Source organism: Lonchura striata, chromosome Z (genome assembly GCF_050655825.1).
Source record: "Lonchura striata isolate lonStrDom1 chromosome Z, ASM5065582v1, whole genome shotgun sequence".
NCBI lineage: Eukaryota > Metazoa > Chordata > Aves > Passeriformes > Estrildidae > Lonchura > Lonchura striata.
Window position 1 is genome coordinate 622,106 of NC_140740.1, and position 23,519 is coordinate 645,624.

The following is a 23,519-nucleotide window of genomic DNA, read 5'->3' on the forward strand; positions in this document are numbered from 1 at the left end:
GCCCGCAGCACCTCCGGGTTTGCCCTGGCGCGGGGCGGCTGCTCCGGGCACAGGCAGCACCCAGGGGTCCCTGGCTGTGCTCTGTGACCTCCTGCCAGCGGGGGAACAGCCCGCAGAACACCCTCCTCACCACCACGCTGCTTCCAGACACCCAGGGCAGGATTTAACGGGGCTGAGACGCAGCTGAGCCCAAGGAGAGGCTTCCCTCAGGTGTGACCAAGTTCAACTTCGCAGTAATTCCTGGTTAGTTTCACAGGCTAGAATCCTGTGAAATTTCAAGGCACAGTCAAAGACACTTGGTTTCCATGCAAGCTTAGGACACCTTCACAACAACACAGCCTGGTGGAGCCTGGAGGGGATCTCTGGAGCTCATCCAGCCCAAGCCTCCTGATCACCCAGGAACACCCTGCCACCATTTGTTTAATGCCTCCGAGGACAGACCCGCACCTTTCTGGGCAGCTTGTGCCGGAGCTCGGTCTCCCTCACAGTGACAAAGGGTTTCCTGGGGCTCAGAGGCAGAGCCTTGGCTGGTTCGTGCCGTCGGCTCTTCCCCTGCCAGGCAGCGCTGCTGGAAGGATGCTGCTCTGCCTGTGTGCATTCTCCTCTGCTGCACAGCTGTGAGACCCTTTCTGGGCACTGTCTCTTCCAGGCTACCCAGGAGCAGCAGCCTGAGCCTCCTCGCTTCTGACTGAGGTCCTGTGGGGATCGCCAGGGACACTGCCAAAGGCCCTGTGGAAATGCGGGTGGGCCCTGCCCACGGCCTTCCTTGGGTCATGGCAGGAGATCTGCGGCTCACGAGCACGGCTGCCCTGGAGCAGCCAGCCCTTCCCTTCCCTTCCCTTCCCTTCCCTTCCCTTCCCTTCCCTTCCCTTCCCTTCCCTTCCCTTCCCTTCCCTTCCCTTCCCTTCCCTTCCCTTCCCTTCCCTTCCCTTCCCTTCCCTTCCCTTCCCTTCCCTTCCCTATCACCACGCTGCGCTCTCCTGCAGCCGCCTGTGCTGGTGCTCGTGGGGTGTTCGCACACACGTCTGTGACCCACAGCACCTCCTGATGCTCCCCAGAGGCCCCAAGGGGGTTTTTGGAGTTCACCTGGCGGGGCGACGTCGCAGATGAGGGGTGTGAGAGACCCTGCAGAGCCCTGGCGAGGCATGGCCACCTCACCGACGCTGTGCGAGCACACAGCCCAGGTGGGAGCCGCCAGGTGAGAGCCGCGCACCGGCAGGGCAGGTGAGGGTGAGCTGGCAGCCAAACGAGCCACCACAGCTGGAAGAGGAGCAGCAAGCCAGAGCACAGCATCCAGCTGCACAGCACTGAGCTCGGCATCACAGAGAGAGAACGTTCCAGGAGCAGTGTGAAGGGCATTTGTGCCTTGCTATTTTTCAAAAGTGCACGTCAGGATCAATGAGAAGCTGTCATGACTAAGAGCTGGATAAATAGTATGAATAAGCCACTAAGACAAACAACATTCCAAGTTCAGTTACTCTTGAACCTTCTCTTTCAAAAACTAAGTTGGGAGAATGTCCACAGATGTTCTGGAGCTTTGTTTGCCCGTGGCAAGATTCTAATTATTGTTGCTTTCTTTTCTCCCCTACCTCATCCACATTCTTAATACTCAGTCTTTGCCATGCAGCCTCAGAAAATCTTGTGTACTGAGCACCCACTCTTGAGGAGTTTACTGCTCTTCACAGTCCTGTTGTTGGGTTAATTCTGTGAGATGGAGAGGCAGTGTACACTCGTGTCTATACCAGCACTCCTGCTGCTGAAACAGTACCACTTCTGTACTTCTTGCAGCTCTATATGTCCCCTTTCTTATTCCTCCTTCCATCCTTGCCTGCATTGTGCTGTTGAGCTGGATAGACAACATGAATCACTGACCAAAAAAAAAACCCCCAAAAACCCCCTGCGTATCAAACCAGCTCTTGGAAGAACACTTTTATGAAGATAATTAGATTTTTTTCTTATAAACATCACCATGGATACTCTTGGTTGGATAGAAAAACAACTACTGGCATCAAGAAGTTTCTGCTGAAAGTGAAGGAGAGTGGAAAGCCAGAGCAGGCAACACATCCATGAAGCACAAATTTTATTATAAAACACAGAAGATGTTTGCATATGCACATGGCATATTTGTTTATCACACTTCTTGATAACCCTCTCCTGTATTTCACTAACAGCTAGGCTACCTGGATATGTACCAGAAAGTTTCATGGTAGAAGAATTCTAATAGAAGACTTTTAATTAACTAAAAATGTTTGTCACAAACGGGTTTTAGATTGCTCAAAGAATCACTGGAAAAGGTATTACCAAATCAGATTTAATAAAGAAGTGAAAGTGCAACAAAGTTCATTGGCATGCTTCACTCTACTACTCACAGTCCAAGCACAGAGATCAAAATCTAGATCAATCAATCTAAAATTAAAATCAAATGGAAGTAATATATGTGGAGGCTGAAGACAGGAGAAAGAGGAAGAATGGGAAAGGATGAGGATGCAAAGTGATAAGGGAGACCCTGTCACTGAGTTAGAGGGTTCAGACTGGACATGCCTGCAAAACATAGCTTCAGACTTGACCAAAGCTTTAGCCTGAAGATTTTAACAGCACTTAAACATATTGGCACTGAATTAATAGCCTAATTTAAAGAATTTAACAAAGGACTGTAGAATTTACTACAAGCATGACAGTTGCTCACAGGCCTGACTTACGAATCTAGTGCATTTAAGGAATCAGAGAGCAACACCTTACTCCATTTTCTGTAGCACACTCACAGTCACACACTCAGAGCCAGAGCCTGCTCGGGTGTGCACAATCCCTGTGCATTTCCCCTGTGGGAAATGGCCCCCCGCTCAGGGAAGGACTCACTTAGGACCTACAAGGCTTGTAGGGGCCAATGTTTGTAGGTCACAGTGCTAGTCACAGTAATGCTCCATCCGGATTACAATTCTGCTTGACAGCTTTCTCTGAGTGTTCAACAAGGAGAATGTTTTTCTACTTGGACTTGCTCACTAGCCAGCACCAGATCCTGGGAGCAGACAGTGTCTCTGGTAGCTCAGGAGGAGCTCAGCCCAGGTGCTGCTCATCAAGGCCACAACCTGATGAGCATTTCTGAGATCACAGCATGGCCCCAGGTGGGTGATTCTTGATAAACTGTGCCCAGATATGGGCAGACAGGCAGGAAAATGACATATTTAGTTTTCTGGACACCAGCTGCCAGCAAGCTGGAGGAAGCCCAGCACTGGGCTGCAGGCCTGGAGCCCAGAAGCCCTGTTTTGGGAAGGTGGTCTCAGAGCTGAAAGCCCTGGCTTGGCACCTGGCAGCCTGGGCACTCCTGTGGGGCCCTAGTGTCATCAACCACAGTTGGGCCTTTGTTCATAGGAAAATAAAAGAAAGGAAATGAATGGAAATAGTTGAAATTGATCTGACATCCTCACCCCCTGCCCTAGTTTTGGATTTTGCTTCCCATGAGAAATTGTACACACTCTGTGGTGTCTGTTTGGTCCTGGCCAGCCTCAGCCTACACCAGCAAGAACTCATTCAAGGGAAGGAGCCATGATGCTTACATATGCAATTACTTATATATTAATACATTGCCATGTGAGTATTTGAACATGATACAACGTAACCTAAGTCATTCTAGTAATTCAGTTACTTTATTATGTATTAGTGTATAGAATTATTTTCAAAATGGTGAATGAATGGAAAATACAGAAGCCTAATTAACTTGGTTTAGTTGACTGGAAAAAAACCCAAACCCTGAAACCATTTTTCTGATATACTAATTTGGAACCTTAAATACATTCTAAACCATTAGGTACAGAGGCAGATGTTATCTGTAGTAGAACTGTTTGCTGACAAGAACACGTTCATCTTGTAAACAACAGTGTTCTTAAAAATGTGTCTCTTAAATGTAACAGGCACAGCTGCTTGCTTGTTCAAAGTCTTGAAAGGGGATTATGGTACTGATGTAGAGACATCAGTTGAGAGGTCTAAGAGACAAGTGGAGTGCTATGATTTGTGCTTCAAAAATAATGACCAAAACCAAACAGAAGGAATTAGGAGTCTATGAAGAGTCTCACAAAAAGCCCATGCGTGCAGTGTAAAGTCTAGAGAAGTGCCTTGTTCTGTTACTGGTTTGTTTCCCAGCAATCTGGAGGCGCACAGGCTGGTGGCACTGCACTGTCCCTGCCAACAGGCTCCGTGGGCCCGCCAGGCTCTGGTGTGACCCTCTGCCTCCAGGCAGTGCCCAGGTATCTCCTGGCTTCCATCACGCTTGCTTTGATTAGCTATTTAGGACGTGGAGCCTTCTGCCTGGATAAATAATCTCTCTGAAGTGTTTGGTGGTTTATCGCCGAGTACTTCGATTAAAAAACTGAGTGTGTGTGGGAACTGCACTTGTGACACTTGCAGGAATAATTGTGGCTGGTGATGGAAGCAGGGCTCCCTCTAACAGCTTTAGAGAATATATTGCAATAAATGTCGTGTTCCATGGGCACAAGCCTTTGCAATGCTGCTCAATTCAAGTGCTGCCTTCACAGCTGCTATAAATCAGCAGGCTCAGGAGATAACTATCTTTTGCCAGCTCCCACAGTCTGTGAACATCCTTAGAGCAGAATCTTTCTCATAGATATGTTTATAAATTGCTGTTTAGATTGCAGCAGAACCTTGTCTGTACTTTTATGTCTGAAGCAGTTTCTAAAATATCTGAATTACATACTATGAAAAAATACAGTGAATTGTGCAGAAAAAATGTGAAATTGGTCTGCAACAAAAGGAACAGAATTTACATGATTCCATTGGAAAGATAACCATAATTTCATGAGAGCCACTGAGAGTCAACACTAAAGAAATAAATTTTGACTGGCTGAAATAGCAAATGCACAAAAATACTCAGTGAGTAAAGGACTCCAGTCAAACTGGTTGCCTTCTATGAGATAAACAACTGAACAATCATAAAAAAAAAAGATTTAAAATTAATCAGGAAAAAAGAAATATTTCTGAACTTAGATGTGTTACATTAATGAGGTTTTCCACCTAGAACTGCTAATGGGACCAGATCTAAATTTTAATCTTTTTGAGCAAAACCTAACAAGAGGAGGTATAGTGATTAAAAGTTCCTTCTTGCTCTTGTGAAAATTAAGCTCTTTTTCCAGCTGTTTTCACAAGAAATAATTTCCAGGAGCTTTTTTGGGCATGTTTGATGAGCTACTGATACAGAGCTACAAAGACTAAATGCTTCTAAAGTGCTCCTTAGTACAACTGAACAAGCTTTAGTGCAATTCAGTGGCCCATCAATTTTAAATTACTGAGGTGAAGCAGGGATCGCCAGTGAAGGGCTGGTAATCCATCCACTGGGACAGCTGTCCAAAACCAATGTGAGTGTTCCCAGCAGGGTTTTGTGTGGAAGACTGCATTTGGAGGAAGCATGAACATCAAAATGTTCTGCTTAATGCAAGTGTCCATCTCAATTACATAAATTACATAATTTATAAAATATTTTATGTCTTTGAATAATGGCTTGCTTACTGAAGAAGACTCTTCTTGGTGTTAGGAACTTGTTAAACTGAACTGCTCAATGAAGAAAAAGACATTGATTTAGGGCTCCATAGGTAATGGTGTATCATTAATTTCTTGCCCTCTCAGGTTCTGTTTATTCTCAGTTTGTATTTACTTTTCAATTTTTTTTTCCACAGCAGACATCACTTAAAAATAATATTTCTTTTCATACCTACAGCTTTGTTTACTTAGGCAAAAATATGGCCCAATTTCAAGAAAAACACTTCACCATCACTTACTCAGAAATAAACACATACTTAAGAGACATCTATTTGAAATACCTGCTTCTCTTGATCAGCCCAGTTCTCTGACTTTCTGTAAATTTTCAATCCAATGGGACAACTGAAGAGATAAGGAACAGAGTGACAAGGACCACAGCTCAAGGACTGAAGATCACATAAAAATGCTGTAGCTAAACCATCAAATGATAAAAAGAGCAAAACAAGATGTATGAGAAGAGATATTCTACTTCAACCCATGCAATTTAATTGGAGATGAACAGGCAACTTTTGCAATGTAAGTTCTTGTCCAAGTCACTTGGAAAAAAGTCCTGAAAATGTAATCAGAATAGACCTCTGCTTAAGAGCTCATCTATTCTTTCTCCAACCATGTTGATTAATCTAACACAAGGCTTCTTGTATGAATTTTGCTTTGATGTTAGAGGAGACAGAATGATCTGCATCCAGAGAACAGAGGGTAAAATAACCCAGGATCACCCCAGAGCTGGCTGAAAACAAGTGAAGGTAGGGGAAAAGAGCAGGTTTCCCAGAACCGAGGGAAGAAGAGGAGCACTGGGCCGGGCACAGCGACAGCCCCTGGATACGGAGACTCTGGGATGGGACTCTCGCTCCGGGTGAGGAGCAGGCACCTCCGGACAGCAACCCCAGCTGAGGATTTCTGTGGAGCCGACAAAGGCAGTCACACAAACGCCCAAATCCTGAGAATCCCTCTCTAATGACATTCTTTGTCACAGCATCTTCAAGGCGCTAAACCCAGAAGCGCTCTTAAAGTGTTTCCCAAGTGATTATAGCTACAGGGCAAACTAACACGATAAACCACGTATCCTTCTAAGAAACATCAATTTCCTCTTCTCAGCTCTCTTTCTCCTCTTCCACTCATCCGTTTCAGGACCTGGCTCTTCAGATTTTTCAGCCAGCCTTACCCTAACTTGGTTGGCTTTATTCCTACAGCCCTCCAGGGCAAGCAGACAGCTTGAATAACAAGGGAGGCATCTCCCAGCTTTCTACTTCACCAGACTTTGTCGCCTCATCTGTCACCTCTGCTCACCTAATTTTCTATCCTGATTAAGGAACAATCCTTCCCTCCAAGTCAGCTGCTGTCTCTGCCTGCTCCCACCTTCTTCTGTTAGCATAACTTTTTAACTACTCAGGCTAAGTTTGGGTTTAGGTTTAAGTCCTCAGCAAATTAGCTGCTGACTGATAAAGTCAACACAACTGTCCGTTCCCCATTAAGATGTCATGTCAAGTGCTACCAGTGCTCTCCTCAGATAACCTGAATAAGATAATCATTGCCATTCTCCCCTTCCTGTTTTTCCCCTGCTCTTCTGTGTAAATACTAATAGTATTTTATTTGGTAAATTAGCTAACTTATTTTTCAGAGTGTACCTTTCTCTTCCATGGATTGCTGTCCACGATAGAGATTTGTTGTTGGAATGTTCCCAGCTCTGACCTTGAATACACCGTGGCTCTAACACTACTGAAAACATCAGCTTTCTACCTCCAAATCGCTGTCCACTGTCAGATAGGAGATAATGAGTAATAGACTAGCAATAAAAACATTTATGTTTGTTTTTAAATTTTTATGCAAACCCTCTGGTTTTAGCTATCTTGTTAAATCTAGTATTATCTTTGAGAATTAAAATTTTAATATGTTTGGAACATTTTGTTCCCGGGAAAGCATGAATGAGGGGGATTAAATTATACCTGTATAGACTTTTCTTGGTGATTGGTAATTACACTGTCACTCACAATGCTATTCATTGCACTTAGCTGCATGGACTGGGTAAAAACATGACATTTTCCCCTGTACTGGACATAATGAGAATCTATGGCTTTTCAAGGAATCATTCATCAATGAGGTACAGGAGTAAACAAAACAAAGATGCATTTGGAACACAGGTTTTTTTCTCTTCAAGCCACAGTACGAAACACTTATTTTTACCCTGGGCAAGTAACAGGGGTCAGGTAACCACCCTCACAACACACCCGACAGCAAACAGTCTGCATGTGCTTGCTGAGCACACAGGCTCACACCCTTCTGCCCACCTGTCCCGAGACAGCAAACCTTTAACCTTGGTGTGGTTAAAGAGTGGTGCCTGGGCTGTCTGTCCTTGGTGTGAACACGATTTTGGGCTCAGCTTCACTGCAGTCAAATGCATTCCCTTAGTTCTTCACGGGGCTTGGTATATTGAAAAGCTGTGGTGCAAAAGGTGTTGTCCAAATGCAGCGCTTCTACTGAAAACCAAACCAAACAAAAATGCATCTTTGTGGCAGAGAGCCACACTGAAGGTACAGCATTATGTTCTGAAAAGTTTCAAGCAGGAGACAGAAGTTTGCATTTCCACGAAACGTCAATTAACTTAATTTGTTGTATCTGACAAAGGACATAGTTAAATCTGGAGAGGACTGAGTGAGTCCACAAAGAATCAAGAGTAACCACTTATGTTCTCAGCAGCCTTGTTTTTGCACCCAAGTTAAAAGTTCTTTGAAACTGAAATGATGCTACAAAACATCCTGGCCACAGTGAACCCTATCTCTGCACTTAGGCACAAAGTTTCTTCTAATGTATGCTGGCCTCAGCCAACATTGCATGAAGTCTTTTAATAAATGTCAGTTGTCCTAAACACAGTACTTTGCAAACTGACAGAGCTTTCAACACTGACCTATAACAGGTATGTTTTAAACATTTTTGGGAGGTTATTCTCTTGCCAGGGTCACTGTGACTTGTACTTAAAAAAAAAACAAGTGACATCTCCCTGGTAGCACTCTCTTTCCTCCCCTTAACAATGTGCTGTCAGTTTAAAACTCTGGAGACTTCTTGCAGCAATATGTAAGCATAAACTTGTTTTTATCAGTCAATGTAATATCAGCACACATGGAACAAGAAGATCAATACAGGGAAGTGCTCACAGTTTCAAAGGAAACAGAGACAACTCAGAGAGATGCTGCAACAAATATGCTTTTTGTCAGCTAGATGTTGTAGTAAAGTGCCATGGAAAATTCAAGGGGTGCTCATAGCTGATATTCTAAGGGAACATCAGTGTAAATTATTCCAGCTTATTTAATATTTTTAGTATTCTTTTGTATTTAACTATATCTAATAAAGATGAAACAGAACCACTCTACTATTGCTTATAATTTGTCACATAGAGCATTCAAAATTACACTGATAAACAAACTGCATCTTTACTGATAATGCTTGGCAGGAACATAGCAACACAGACTTTTAAGAAATCAATGTATATTTTCTTCCACTTTGAAGTGGCTGCAGTCAAACTGACACAGTGACTTTTTATGAGAGCAGCAAAGCTTTCACACAGCTGTAAACCTAGGGAAAAACTAAAGCTTCTTTACCAGATTTTTCTGGGTTTGTGTGGCCAGGTGTGGGGAGCAGGGGTCTGCAGGGGTGGGTGCTGTGAGAAGCTGCTGGAAGCTTCCCCCGTGTCCCGTGGGGCCAGTGCCACTGGCTCGAGGGCAGAGCCACTGCTGGCCAAGGCTGAGCCCAGCAGTGGCACTGGCACCTTTGGGTCCTTAGTGGGGAAAAACCCGTGGGTAACAACAGCCAGGGAGAGAGGTGCTGGGAGAGGAGCCAGGAGCAGGTTTTGCAGCAGGACTAGTGACGCTGTGGGACACACCCTGTGTGTTCTGACACATCCACTGACAGGTCCTGAATCAGTGCACCCCTCAACTGTTGTGTGAGACTTCTTGATGCCCCTTCCCCTGCTGGGCTTGCTTACTTTCACCTCTACACCAACAGATTTTAAAGGCTGTTATGAATGTTTATAAATCCCAGTCAAACTTGGGAGGATTGATGCTTTCTCAGTGCTGCATGTTTTGAACAAGGACAGAGATACTAAAACCTTTTGTTTTAGTAGAAAAGCTGACACAGTCTAATGCCTGTCATTATCCATGGAATTGTCAGGGATGCTGCCATGGAATATAAGATCAGTGTAAAGTCTCATGCAACCTTTGTCGTGGAATTGCTCAGACCCTCTTCTGTAGGGTGTATCTTCAAAGTGTGGGGTGTGGTTTTTTGGAACCATTCACTACTGAGGTATTTTACCATCAGGCATGATTTTCTTCAAAATTTTAATGTATCTTTACACTCAGTAAAACTTCATGGGTTAAAATACCTGCCCTTACACAGAAGTACAAAATGCCTCCCTTATGGCGGCGCGACAGTTTTTTCATACACTTCAAATTTGTACTGGATCCCATTCTCTTCCTGGATATCAGCAGGAACACCTGGGTACCTAGGGAGAGAGGAGACGAAAAAGCAAAAGCCAACAAGCAGGTAAGAATATAATTATGATTCACCTCTAGTTTATCCAATCAACTAGAAAAGTAAGCTGCCTGGAAAAAAAAAATGAAAACACTTTTAGAATAGATACACTGTTTTTAGGAATCATATTAACTACTATCCATTATTTGTATGCACATCTTTTAGATTAAGAAAGCATACTCAAACACAAAACAACACCGCTATTTTTGGCTTAAAGAAATACCCAATATTTTTATTAAATCCTCCAATACGTTATTCAAAATGTCAGCCAAGGAAGAAGAGATTATGGAACACTTTGGGTTTTTTCCTCACCTTGCTTTTCCTAAGTTGGTTGAGAGGAAATGCTAAGGACAAAGCTTTTTAGAAGTCTGCAAGATATTACTAAAGCAGGTGACTGCTACCATAGAAAGAGTTCTTCTATATTCCAGGTTTCCTAAACCACTTCTTATTAATAGACGCTTTCAAAAATCTTTCCATCTCCCCGTGAAAGAACAAGGATTTTGTATGAGTAGTACTGACTTTGAGGGAGAGATACATTTTAAATTTATTTGGTAAGGTTTGGCATCATCAGGTTTCCACTTCAGTGAGGAAATTACCTGTTATTTTACAAAATCATGTTCTAATACCAATGTTCATTTCAGTACATTGGCCAAAAACAATGTATAGCTAGGAGCAGCTGAGAGGGAGCTTTGGGTCAGATTTCAGGACACTCAAATGAGCACAGAGTAATTCACAATATATTGGAGTTGGAGAAGGTGACTCATCACCCCCACCCACCCTGTCTGTCCTGCATCCTTCCCTGCCCCTGCCTATCCTCCCCCAGAGCCATGCCAATCCATTCCTGTGCCCCCTGAGGAGAGTTTCACTCCTCATACTTTCTATTTCTTCTATTGCTGGTCTGTAACCAGCTGAGAGCCAAAACAGGAGCAGCAGGAGGAGAACAGGTCTGGTCCTCCCTGGTTCTTGAGGCAGGTGTCTGGATTTTTGCTGCTCCTCAGTGCCTATTGAATGTGATCTTGTTGGAGAGGACATAAAAGCATGACTGGAATATGACAAGAATAATATAGAAGAAACCACAGTGAATGGCAGAAACTGTAAGTTTTTGTACACACTTTCCTACTACATTTGTTAGGAAGAAGTAATTTTCTCAGGAGGGAAGGAATAACCTTAGAAATCTATAAAGCTCAAGCCTCTCCAGTCAAGTCCATTTAATTTGTCTTTGGCAATTTATCAAAGACATTCAGAGGCAAAATACTATTTACTAACAACATACTGAGAGTTACAAAGCTTAGTAAACATTTGAATAATTCCAAACCAGGAAACAGTAAGAAAAAGCTACTTTTGCAGCAAACTGACATAGAAAACTCTTTACTGTGAAGATCATAGGAAAGTTGAAGAACACAGCAAGTTCCAAAAAAATCTGTGCAGAGTGTGGTGTCATTCCAGGTTGTAAGTGAAGTATCACTGTGGGAAAAAATTCACCTCAAACTCAAACCAACATGGCCTTAATATAACCCTTAAAACATTCAAATTAGATTATTTTGAAGACAAGCCTGATAAGCATTTTGGTACTTACTCTGTTAGAAGCTTGTAGTCTTTATGGTCAATTTCTGGAAAAAATGTGTCACTTTCAAATTCTTTCAGGATTCTTGTCACAAACAATCGATGATGAATTGGCTTCTCCATTGCTTCCTTTAGAAACAACACAAACTCAGTCACAATTTTATGTATCACAGGCTTTTAGCAAAGCCGTGAAAATTACACTCTGAATCTCCTCTTTCAGACTCTGCTGAAGAGCACTTTCTAAAGGGATAATTTCACCCTGTGTCAGTTCCACCTGGTAAGTGGCAGCAATACATATTCTCAGAGCCTGGGGTATCTGACAGAAGTTAAGAACAAAATTTGAATAGGCCTGTGAGAAGAAAGGAACGGTAGGCCCAGTAGCAATAAACAATTTCTGAATCACACCTCTTTGGGAGACAGGAAGGTTTAAGTGGTGAGAGATGCCGACACCTCAAGGTAATTTATTCTGATGCTTAGTATCACTGCTAGGGATTTGTGCTGTATTTTTTGGAATTCCAAATATCGATCTACCCCTTAGTTTAACTTCAAAGGTGGATCTCTGGATTGTGGCAGAATGGTAACACGTGCTGAAAGCTTTTACATTTCCAAGCTCCTTGGGTGAAAATGTTCTAAGATAATGTTTGTTAAGTGAGCTTTTCACTAACAAATTCAGGAGTTAGGAATGTGAATTTTCTTTTGAGATCGAAAAATGGCAACTCTTCATACCTTGTGGGCATTAAAATAACCCATGAAAAGCTACACTAGGGATGGTTACAATACATTTTTGAAAAGCTTGTAGCTGTTCCTCCCTTTCACTTAAACTGGCAATGAGCAATGCTTTTTGTGGAAGGTGACTCACCATGCAGCAGGCTATTAGGTACTACTTCAACAAGCACAGGAACCAAGTAATACCAAATGGAATCCAATAAAATTAATTAACCACTGCTGAGAGGCTAATTTGTAGAAAAGCTGCTCTGCTAGACAACAGTTAGAAATGAGAGCTAAGACACAGCACACAAGCATCGAAGAGCACTGAACTGGTGTCCACCCAGTTTGTACACAAATACTATATTTTTCTGTGTTTAGGGACAGGAAGGTAAGACTGTAACACTTGCAAAATGACAGAATAATAATCTGCTTCACAAATAAAAACACGTGTTGTGTAAACAGAGACACTTTTGCTTTGTAGTAGAAGAACAAATCAACTTCCTATCCAAGCCTGTGGGAATTCAGTTTTATCAAGAACTCTCCATCACCACAACAGGCCAGGGAGGAGCACAGGGAGGGACTGACCACAGGTAGTGCAAAGAAAGTTAAATTTAATCCCAGGGAGACCAGATGGTGACCTCTGTTCTAGGGAAATGGTTTCATTAGCTCAATGAACCAACCAGCTGAGTCACTGCCCCACATTCATAGAAGGAGTGCAAATGCTTCCTCAGTTTGCCAGACCAGCTCTGTGACCAGTGAACAGCAAACAGAGTTCGGGGAAGAGCAACAGGCTCAGGCTGGATTCAGGCCACATACTGCTCCTCAGCAGCTGGGAGTGCCCAGTGTCTGGCAGTGAGCATGCAAGGAGCAAGGACAGATGTGCTTCTCCACCTGCTCTGCTATGTTCTGGGCAACTTTCCCCTGCTTTGGGATTCCAGCACACAGTTAAATCAGCTGCTGCCCCAGCCTGTGCCCACAGCCCTGCCTGTTCACCCCAGGCTATGCCTGACCTGGTTATGGCCATGGGACCAGACCCTGCCCCATGGACCTGTCCCACCACCCCGAGCCCTGCCACTACAGTTACTGCCCATGGGGACAGCTCCTGTTCCCTTGGGAACACCAGGTCCTCCCTGGTCTCCAGAGGCAACTTCAGGAAACTCCAGAGAAGCAAATTTTATACCAAACACAAAAACCCAGAGGTGGAATCTCCAAAAGAGCCTGTTCAGGGAGGCCTGGACTCTGACACTGCCTCAGTGAAACACTGCTGAGGACATGGCAGGGTGGCAAAGGAGTTCTGTCATAATGCTGTCCTGTGCACAAGGAATAAAGTAGGTCCTCACTGATACTCAATTCAGTCTTGCCCTGTCCAGGCCACTCCATTGGTTTCACCAATTTTTTGGGACTGAAGAGAAATTAGAGGAGGCACAGAGTTGAGCTGGTGGAATGCTGACATACTCACTAGACACATTGTAAAACCATACCATACATGTAAGGAAGTTGATACTTGGGTTTTATGGATTTGTATGTGGTTTTGCTGTTGTTAGTTTTGGTTTTAACACCTTATTTAGTATTTAAAGATGTGATGGACTTACAGGTCGTATTCCTAGTAAAACCTCAATGTTGTTTTTGACCCGTCTAAACCACAGAGTTTAAATGTAATTAAAAGAGACTGATATAACTCACACTGAGTGGACTCAGAGTAGCCTGGTCTAGTGGAAAGTGTCCCACTTTCCAAACAAGAGGTCTGGAATGACATGAGCCATTAAGCCTTTTCCAGCCTAAACCCTTCTGTGGGCCTCTGCTCCCCGCAGGATGTCCAGACTGTTTTTCAGAGTCGAGGCCAAGACCTGAACTTCTCAAGAGACAATACCTCCACACAGGTGCAGCAGTGTCTTAACTCAGAACAGAAACCTGGTTTTGAAATCACAGAACTGTAGAATCGCTGAGGTGGGGAAAGACTTCCAAGATCATTGAGTCCAACTTTTAATGACTCTTCCAGTTGTCCCCACTCACCATGACTGAGTGGTACATGGAAGCAGGTTTGATACACATTAATGAAATTTCCTGGGGATGAAACAGAGCCAGAAGCTGTGCTCCAGTACATCTGATGAGCTCTAACAGCTGTAACAGCTGTGAGGGACTCCAGGGCCAGCACCAAAGAGTGGGCCAGCACCACAAGCCCCCAGCACACAAGAAGCACTCATAAGCCAGCAGACAGCCCTCCAAACATGAAGTGCTCCCACAAAATCACAGAGTGCCTGCCATGATGTGTAACAGCTTCATAACTGCTGTAACCCACTGCTGGGCTCCTCCTTCCTCATCCACACAAACAACAGCAATCGCATCTCCTCCTGGAACTCAGGAGATCCAGAACAGTGCACAGGGGATCCAGGTGGCATTGCACTAAGACCCAAGCAAATTAACCTGGTAAGCCTGTGCTGTCAGAAGCCCAAAAGCTTCCCTGGGGTCATTGCTACTGCCCTGTGGCTACATTAAGAGATAATAAATCTGATGAGAGATCAGTGTCCAGTGAAATTCAAGAAGATGACACCCATGTGAGTTTTTCTGAACCCTCACTGAACTGATGGAGATGTTTTCAACTTTTTCTGCTCTCACTTGCCAATGCCAACACTCCACCCAGCTTCTCCCTGTCCCCACTGCTCCCTCTTTCCTTGTTGCAGAGGTCAGGTCAGTTTCCTAGAGTGTGTGAGCACAGCATCAGCATGACCTACACGAGGACTTGAATGGCCACCACAGCTCACAGAGGGCCTGAGGCAGCTGATGCCAGTCGTCCCACCTCCTGGAGAGAACTGTGTCCTTAAGAACCAAGGGGCAGCCAGAACCAACAGAGGGATGCTCTGTGTCCTTATAAATGTTCACAGATTTGGCCCTCCCTCTTCTGCAGTGTGAGGAGGAAAAGGATATGAACAGCAGCAAACCCCTGCCTCCATCCCACTCCTGGCAGGCAGCATCCTGCCCCAGAATGCCATCCTGGAGCACATGCTGTAGTACCCTGGCTTGCCTCAGTTCCTAAAGGCTGGACAAGGCACCTCAGCCAGCTGTACCTGAGACCGACTGGACACCCGTGTCCCAGATGTGCATTCAGACTGCTGGGCAGCTGCTGCACCTTGGCCCAGCACCCTGCATGAGGGCAGGTCTGGCTGGTGCAGAGCACGGCGGCTGGGCCAAGCAGAAGGCACAGCAGGGCAGGTGCCCAGACATCCTGAATAGCCCAGGGCACGACCAGGACTGTGGGAAACAAAAACCAGCAACGGCCTGGAAGGTGATGGCACGCTCCTGCTCACACCATCTACAGAAACACGGCTTGCAGGACTGTTCCCAGAGCTTGGTGACACCAGCCCTGATCACAGTGGACCTCCCCAAGGCAGACTGATTAACTGATGCACAGTGCTGAGGCTAGGAGCTGTGTTAAAAGGCTCCACAGGACAATAGCCACTGTCTGAAATAACGCTGTGGGCCCTGGAGGTGTTGTCTGGCAATGGCAAAGCTGCTGCTGCAGCTTCTGACAGACACCCTCACATCCTGTACATTCTGTACCTGCTCCCTATTCCCTGGAAACCCACTCCAATGGAAGGTCACGAGACAGCTCACTGTGCTGAGGACCACAGACCAACTGGGCAGAGCAGCTGCAGCGCTGTCCCAAGAATCACATCTTCCTACTCCTCCTCTGACACCCACAGCAGCCCCTGACAGGCTGTCAGAGCACACAGCTGCCTGTGGTTCCACTTTGTAGTGATCCCCATGGAAAACCACTGTGCTTCAAGCAGTTAGCAACCAACAGAACAATTACCCTGCACGGACCATGCTCCTTGCACACAGCATGACAGGGTCAGATAGAAAACTGTAACAGAACCTGGAGGCAAATCCCACTGGGAATGTGCAAATCTGCCACCTGCAAGTGCTTCCCTTGGCCTAAATGGGCAGCAATGAACTCCCATATGAACATTCTTTCTGTTTGACAGTGGAAGTATAAACAGATTTTCTGTAACAGAGTTCTGTAACAGCCTGATTAATCAAAATGGAGTAGGCCTTTCTATAGACAAGCACAGACCCATATTAATGAACAAAATCAGGTCTCAACCTCTGAGACACACAAAAGAGTGAAATCAAAATAATGCTTTAAAACCAAATACCTACAACTACTGAAAAAAATTATTTATTTCAATTACCAATTGCCATTTGATTTCCCACACATTTCTTCATGACATAATTGAAATACTCCTGTAAAATTCTTTGTGCATCTTTAATACAGGCACTAAAAATATTACTTGTAGTTTTGGCAGATGTGTATGGTCCCCAAAAAACCCTTTCAGTTAAAACACAAAGGTAGTTTGAGTGCAGGAATCTGAATAAAACTGTCAGATTTCTTCCTAATGTAACTAAACTTTCCTTTGAAATGTCTTGAGTAGATGCCTGAAAGGGAGGAAACAGCTGAAATTTTAGAACCACAAAAGGGTTTGGGTTGGACAGAGCTTTAAAGCTCATCTTGTTTCATGGCAGGACGCCTCCCACTGTCCCAGCTGCTCCAGCCCCAGTGTCCAGCCTGGCCTTGGGCACTGCCAGGGATCCAGGGGCAGCCACAGCTGCTCTGGGCACCCTGTGCCAGGGCTGCCCACCCTGCCAGGGAACAATTCCCAATTCCCAGTGTCCCACCCAGCCCTGCCCTGGGGCAGTGGAGCCATTCCCTGGCTCCTGTTCTTCCATCCCTTGTCTCCAGTCATTCTCCAGCTCTCCTGGAGCCTCTTTAGGCAGTGGAAGGGGCTCTGAGCTCTTCCTTCTCCACACTGGCCGTTCCCATCTCACTCAATGCTTTTCCATGTCCAGGGTAACCAGGTCTCCTATTACTTTACACATTCCCTTGTACTGATCAGTACAAGTAGTACTTTCCAATTTACTCCTGATCAAAACTGCCAATTTATAATGTGAGTATTGGTGGGTAATGGTCTAAAAAAAGGCATTATTTTTTTCCAAATATCAGAAGCCTCCAAGACAGATGCTCTTGAAGGAAGAAGCAGAAGAAATAATTTTACAGCTGAGCCTGTGGCAGGGCAGGGGCAAATGCTGCTCTCACAGCTGGCTCTGGCTCCTGCTGGGCAGCTCTGCCCTCTGTGAGGAGAAGCCCCTCGAGAAAGCCTCTGCATGGCACAGGCACTGTCATGGCTGAGAGCCAAGGATGTTTCTTCTGCAGGATAACATCTGATTATAGGCTGAATGCACTTGCACATTGAACATATGGTGGACTTCACCACAAGGAACAGCAGTGTTATCTCATGCACACCTCATCTTCTTACAGTTGTAGCAATCTCTAACTACGTCACTGTTTTCACTGTGAAAGATGCGCTTCTTCAGACACAGAGATTTGTGAAAAGCACAAAGTGTAAAGGCAAGAAACACCAGAAAAATGCATTTTCCTACCCTGTACACAGGACACAGTATCAGCCCTGATTTCCCACCAGGTGCTTTATGGCACTGTCATCACGCATCTCATGTTCGAGTGCCCAACAACAACTGCAGTGTATCTCCCAGGGTGGCTGTAATGACTAAAGGACAGCAGCAATGTTCCCTTTACTGTTAAATAGAATTTGCTTTACAATTCTTGACCCAGGGAGTGGGAGCAGTGGGAACACTGCTGGATGAGAAAGCAGAGTGAATGTGACCTTTTGTTGTATGGTTATCTCCTGTTATTGCTGACACCATGACCTGTCAGCTTTCTCTAAATCCTATTTTCTTCCCCATTTACATGTACAAAGTGTCATACTCTGGCTAAAAATGCTGGAGCACTTTTCCTCTTTTTTTTCTTTTCACAACCTTTGCAGGGTCAGTCAGCAATCTCAGTAAAATAAACACAAAAACATGGGCTCAGTAAAATAAACATAACAATACATTTTTTTCCTGAAGAATACTGCAATTTAGGTATTTAGGAAAAGCTCTCAAAAGCAAAACAACAGTGTGACACTGGCCCACTGGCAAGGGCAATGTTCAGTTTCTGGATGGGTATTCTGAACTTGAGAGTTGAGATTACACTCTCTGAGATCTGTTCTGTTGCAATTACTGCAGTTTGCTGGTAATGTGAAGGGAAAGCACCTCCTAAAGCAGCAGTAATAGGAACTTCATCCTCATCCCATCACAGAAATTGAGTAATTTAGGAGGAGGCTAAATGTACCTTGTACACTGAAGTGCCTCCCACGATCCAAACCATGTCGACTTTACTTTTTAACTCTGGCGAATCCAAAAGAGCTAGAGCATCATCCAGACTTTTGGAAAGATAATGTGCTCCTTTCGGGGCTTCCCTGGAAAAAGAAAAGCTCTATTACTAAATAAATAAATGACAATTCATCATGATCATCAATACAGCCTAGACACAAAATGTGCTTTCCTGAATTAACAAATAACTACATGCTGCACATCAGCTAATTACTTTGAAGTGCCTGTTATTGCAAAATTATGTTAGAAGTCTCATCTGACTGTAGGGTTGTTTAACAGATCACAACTTAACTGTAATTTAGGAGGCATTGTATATTAGGAATCTGGAATTTCACAACATGTTTCTGAAAAAGCGCAATTGAGAAATTTACATATCTGTAAGATAAAGACACAATCTATAAATTAAACATAGATCATTAAGTACAGATAATCAAGAAATAAAATGTAGATTTTGACTTGAATTTCAGCACATTAACATTTAATTCAACAAAACCAGCTGAAAAGCCAATATTCTCACATAATCACCTGCAAATCCACCAACATCCTCCAAAGCAATAAAGCACTACAAGTGGACATTTGTATTTTAAAATATTTGCACGATTGTGGGTGATTCATTCAAGAAGTGAGCTCTGAAAATGAACAGTTCATCCACAAATCCTAATAAAAATGAACTTCAAGAAATGGACTTAGGGCCACCAGTGTAGGCAGGAACTAGAGAAATACAGTTAAGTACATGAGTCAGAAACACTATTGAAAATTGTCAAATGGTTTGTGAGTAGAGCTAAAAGTAGTACTCATGATGCAAAGTAATGACAATTACCTTGTGAATGAATTTTAAAAAATTAAAAATTAAGAGTAAATAGTCATAACACTCAGAATCAACAGCAGAAATGCTTTCTAAACAGGTATCAAAAATGCTACATTTGGAACTACTGCATGTTGTAACACTACAGACATTTTTTGGTGCAGGTTTTTATTTGTTTTACAGGGCCCTTATTTATCATACTTACTTGAGCTCCCTGCTGAGCACAATATTAATTCTGTCTTTTAAAGGACGGTTCTTCTCTGGAATGGAGAACCACGTTTTTTTACCCATTATCACTGCATTCTGTTTTCCTGAGCAGGAGAGAATTGAACTGTTTAGAAACAGTGATGGACTTCCCATGTGCTTCCAAGCCCCTCTCCAGCAGTTAGCCAAAGCATAAGCTCAGTTCTCAGATGAGAACTGATTTATAAACCCACAATTTCTCGGAGAAGAACCAGTCAAATTACATCTAAAGTGATGTATTACAGGTGATCAATCACACTCTAACACACACATAATTTCTGACCAAACCTAAGCATTCATAACCTGATTACCTCTCATATGGAAATTTGCTAAGGAAAGGAATGTTTCTCTGTATGAGGAAAAGGAGTTATCAGAGAAAAAAACACAATGACAACATGGTCACCCTTCCCATGTTGTTTCCAGGCTGAGACACAACGGAGGCAAAGGTGACATCCCTGGTGTGAGGATTTATGGCAGCACAATCCATTAGGAAGTCTGGTTATGAAGCACTTTACCTGCCTAGCATCCAAGATCACAGCTTATCAAAAGATCTGCAGGCAGGACAGAGCAAAATGTTTCTTTGTAATTATATTTCAAACACCTTTTTTCTTGATCACAGGTTATTTCTGCCAGGTAAGATGCAACATCTAAAAAGACAACTGTCAATTGTGTTCTGTCCTTTTTTAGTACATACAGGGTTGCAAAGGGCTGAACCAAGTCTTCAAACATATGTAAAGTCTTTCACCCGGAACCATTTCAAAATGAGATTAGACATTCCTTGTGGATTATGGAACAGATATTCAAATCAGAAAATTGAGTAAGTCACCTAATCAAAACAGACCTTCAAGGCAGAAAATGGAGTATGGCACCTAATTAAAACAAGGGAATACAGGAAGATGACCAGACGTAAGTTTTTACCAAAAAAAAGTGAATTTTAACAGCATAAAAAAATCCCTAAACAAACCATGGAAAAATGACTGTGTTGACAAACAACTGCAGTAGTATCGTTTAGATTTTCTGGTGTGTGGATTTGGCTCAGGACTCTGAAAACTCAGCAAAATTACTGTCACAAGGGTCAGAGGCGTGGATTGGATGACCAAGGCTGAGCAAACAAGTTAGATAAACTAAAGCAGACTGCAAAAAACAAACCACCTCTGCTAATTAAGCAGCTTGTGAAACCTTCCCATTTTAACTTGGAGTTTTGTGTAAAGAAACTTTGTTAGGTAAACTTTAGATGAAGTTTTCTATTCTTCTGATGAAAGGACTTGAATGGAGAACCTAAGAGACCACCAGCATCTCCTCTGAAATACCTGATTCATCTCCCTCCCTCATCTAACCCGAGCGACTGCAAAGGGCTGAAATACTGGTGACAATTGTGAGTGAGACAAAGTGCAAATCTAACAAGGTAGAAATCCATTTAGATTTAAGTGAAATGTGCCACTTTAAGCTTGCTAACATAAGTAAAATATGCTGTTTAGTCTAGTAACTGCAGCACTAACAAAACTACCCCAGATCAAGAATGCAAATTTCCAAGCTAAAGAAATAAGAGATAAGAAAAATTCCTCAGACCTTAAAGCAGACAGCCCAGAGTGACTCTTTCTGTACTTTCTCACAAAAACTGAGTACAAGTGTAACTAGCTGCAAGTGTAACGCAAAATCAACAAAATTAATATGCAGGAACCTATGCATACGTAAATTAGCAACAGTAATAAAGAAGGATCGGCAGTTCTCAGGGGCACGCATGTCCTTTAAGAAAAAAAAAAAAAAAAAAGGATCCCTCACATGCGTCCAGCGCTGTACTGAACACACCATCCCTACAAAGCTTTATTAGCACTGTAAGGTTTTGATTTTCCGTCCTGGTTTCACGAGGGCAGGCGGGGAAAGCGGGATCCCGAGCCGTTACCTTCCACGCGGGATGCGCTCGTCATCCTCTGGAAGTACTTGTACTCGTTCCTGCCGGGGAAGCACGAGCTGCGTTACAACGTGTCTTAAGAATAACTTCCCTAGTTTATATTTTTTTTTTTTTTTCCCGCAAGTTCTCTAATTTCAACGAAAAATCCCCACTCGTGTTGGGTGTGTTGCCGGAGGCCGGGGAGAGGCGGTTGGACAGAGCTGAACCCGTGCCCGGCCGAGGTGGGACCTTTGTCCCGCGGCTGTGCTTGCATGAGCGATAAGCTGCGCCCACGGCACGAGAGAGAACCCACGCGAAAAAACCACCCCACAGCCGCGCTCCCGCCACGCCGCCACTTTCCCGCCTCACCGCGCATCCCCTCAGGCACTACATCTCCCAGCGCGCCCCGCGCGGCCCCGCCGCGCCCGCCTGCCGCGGCGCGGCGCGGGGCACGCTGGGGGCTGTAGTGCGGGCCGGGCGGGCCGCGGTACCTCAGCGGCGGCCAGGGCAGCCGCCCGTCCTTGCCGATGCCCATGTTCTGGCTGACGGCCACGATGGAGTTGAGCGAGCGCGGCATGGCCGTGCCGTGCCGTGCCGTGCCGCGCCGCGCCGTGCCGCGCCGCGCCGCGCCGGGGGCGGGCCGAGCGGGCGCATCCGGCGGGAGGCGGGGCCGCGGCGCGGGGCCCGGGCATGCCGCGGGGCCGGCGGGGCGGCGGCGCCGCGGGGCAGCCGGTGCTCAGCAGGTTCTTCGGGGCGGCGGCGAGCGGCGGCCAGCGCGGCCCGCTCCACACGGTGCGCGGGGCGGGGCGGGGCGGGCACGGCCCGCTGTGCCGGTGTCCGTGCCGGTGTCCATCCCGGTACCCATACCGGTACCCATGCCGGTGTCCATCCCGGTGTCCATCCCGGTACCCATGCCGGTACCCATGCCGGTGTCCATCCCGGTGTCCATCCCGGTACCCATGCCGGTACCCATGCCGGTACCCATGCCGGTGTCCATCCCGGTACCCATGCCGGCGTCCCTGTGCGGGGCACGGGCACTGCGGGACCGCTGCCAGGTCCCGGCTGTGGCGTCTGTGTGGCGCTGGCACTGGTAGCGCGGTACTCGGGGAGCAGCCTGGCTTCAGGAGGGACACGGAGCTGCTGGAGGGGCCCAGGGAGGCACAGGGAGGATTCGGGCTCTGCAGCATCTCTGTGCCGGGCTCGGCCCGGGCGGGCTGGAGCAGGGAGCCGAGGGGGGATCCCGTCCGTCCGTCCCACCCCTCCCAGGCTCCCTGGGACAGTGCCCAGGGAGGGCTGCGGGGTCCCTGTGTGGGACATCCCAGCCCCAAATACCCTGGTGTCCTGTGATACAGGATGTGCCTGTTTCAGAGCAGCTGGAGCTTGGCACACGTGTGGTGGCCTGAGCAAGGCCAGCGTGTTGGTCCATGCCACTGGGGCTTCATTCCAGTGTTGAACCCCTGTGCCTTCCAGTTTTGCAAAATGTGGAATATATTAGTTCTCATAAGTCGGGGTGTTCTCTGAGGTTTAATCTTTGTGTACTGTGAAGTCTGACCAGCCAGAAGTGAGTCCTGATCGGTGGGACAGGCAGAAGCTGCATCTCTCAGTCAAGGGCATCCTGCATTTAGCAAGTTTAAGGGATGTAAACCAGGATGGCCTTGCAGACTTGTGTAATTGCTCAGGGCCCACATGTCAGCCCTGCAGCTGGGACAGAGCCCGGCACAGCCCCAGTCCCTGAGCAGCTGCAGAGCCTGGCTGGGGCTGCCCAGCCCGTGTGCCAGCCGAGTCACTGCGGGCACAGGCAGTGCCAGCTCTGTCTGCAAGGAGTGTAAGTTATGGCAGGGAGAGGGCAGGAGGCCTGCCCAGCACTGATGGGGCACCCCGTGTCTCTCGCCAGGGTGTCTCTGGTGGCTGGTGGCACACTGAGCAATGAGTCCCGTTTTTGGGCAGCTCTGGAATGTGGTGAGCCGTGCTCCTGTCCCAGGTGCTGGAGCTCAGGTGATTCGGGGTCTGAGTGCT

General features: G+C 45.6%; 3 protein-coding genes across 7 annotated transcripts in view; 2 read left to right on the forward strand and 1 right to left on the reverse strand.

The window, feature by feature from the left end:
• FAM151B (family with sequence similarity 151 member B) overlaps positions 1 to 9,196 on the forward strand; it is a 36,453-nt gene extending 27,257 nt beyond the window's left edge. The window contains exon 8 of the transcript XR_014951165.1: positions 5,726 to 9,196. The gene's annotated coding sequence lies outside the window, so the exon portion shown is untranslated. The remainder of the gene's footprint in view (positions 1 to 5,725) is intronic.
• A 665-nt stretch (positions 9,197 to 9,861) lies between these two features.
• DHFR (dihydrofolate reductase) lies at positions 9,862 to 22,116 on the reverse strand. 2 transcript variants are annotated; one of them, XM_021551827.4, is made up of 6 exons: positions 21,995 to 22,116; positions 21,516 to 21,565; positions 19,575 to 19,680; positions 18,524 to 18,650; positions 11,645 to 11,760; positions 9,862 to 10,039 (listed from the first exon to the last, which is right to left on the reverse strand). In XM_021551827.4, exons 1-6 carry the CDS (start codon positions 22,078 to 22,080, stop codon positions 9,952 to 9,954), a joined length of 573 nt encoding a protein of 190 aa, XP_021407502.3. In that variant the 5' UTR covers positions 22,081 to 22,116; the 3' UTR covers positions 9,862 to 9,951. The 2 variants fall into 2 exon arrangements, with proteins under 2 accessions (XP_021407502.3, XP_085422532.1); XM_085566406.1 differs by lacking the exon at positions 21,995 to 22,116 and adding an exon at positions 21,873 to 21,934.
• The window catches only part of MSH3 (mutS homolog 3), a 94,148-nt gene continuing 92,659 nt past the window's right edge, over positions 22,031 to 23,519 (forward strand). For 3 of the 4 annotated variants that reach the window (XM_085566386.1, XM_085566388.1, XM_085566387.1), the window contains exon 1: positions 22,147 to 22,295. In XM_085566386.1, coding sequence (XP_085422512.1) covers positions 22,194 to 22,295 — 102 coding nt within the window. In that variant the 5' untranslated portion in view covers positions 22,147 to 22,193. Of the gene's footprint in view, positions 22,296 to 23,519 lie in introns of all 4 variants that reach the window. The other variant, XM_085566389.1, reaches the window with a different exon arrangement.

Coding starts and splice junctions, on each gene's coding strand:
- DHFR (XM_021551827.4), bottom strand. CDS start 22,080: ATGCCGCGCTCGCTCAACTCCATCGTGGCCGTCAGCCAGAACATGGGC. Junction 21,566..21,994: donor CTGCCCTGGCCGCCGCTGAG/GTACCGCGGCCC, acceptor CTTCCCCGGCAG/GAACGAGTACAAGTACTTCC. Junction 19,681..21,515: donor GAGCGCATCCCGCGTGGAAG/GTAACGGCTCGG, acceptor TCTCCTGCTCAG/GAAAACAGAATGCAGTGATA.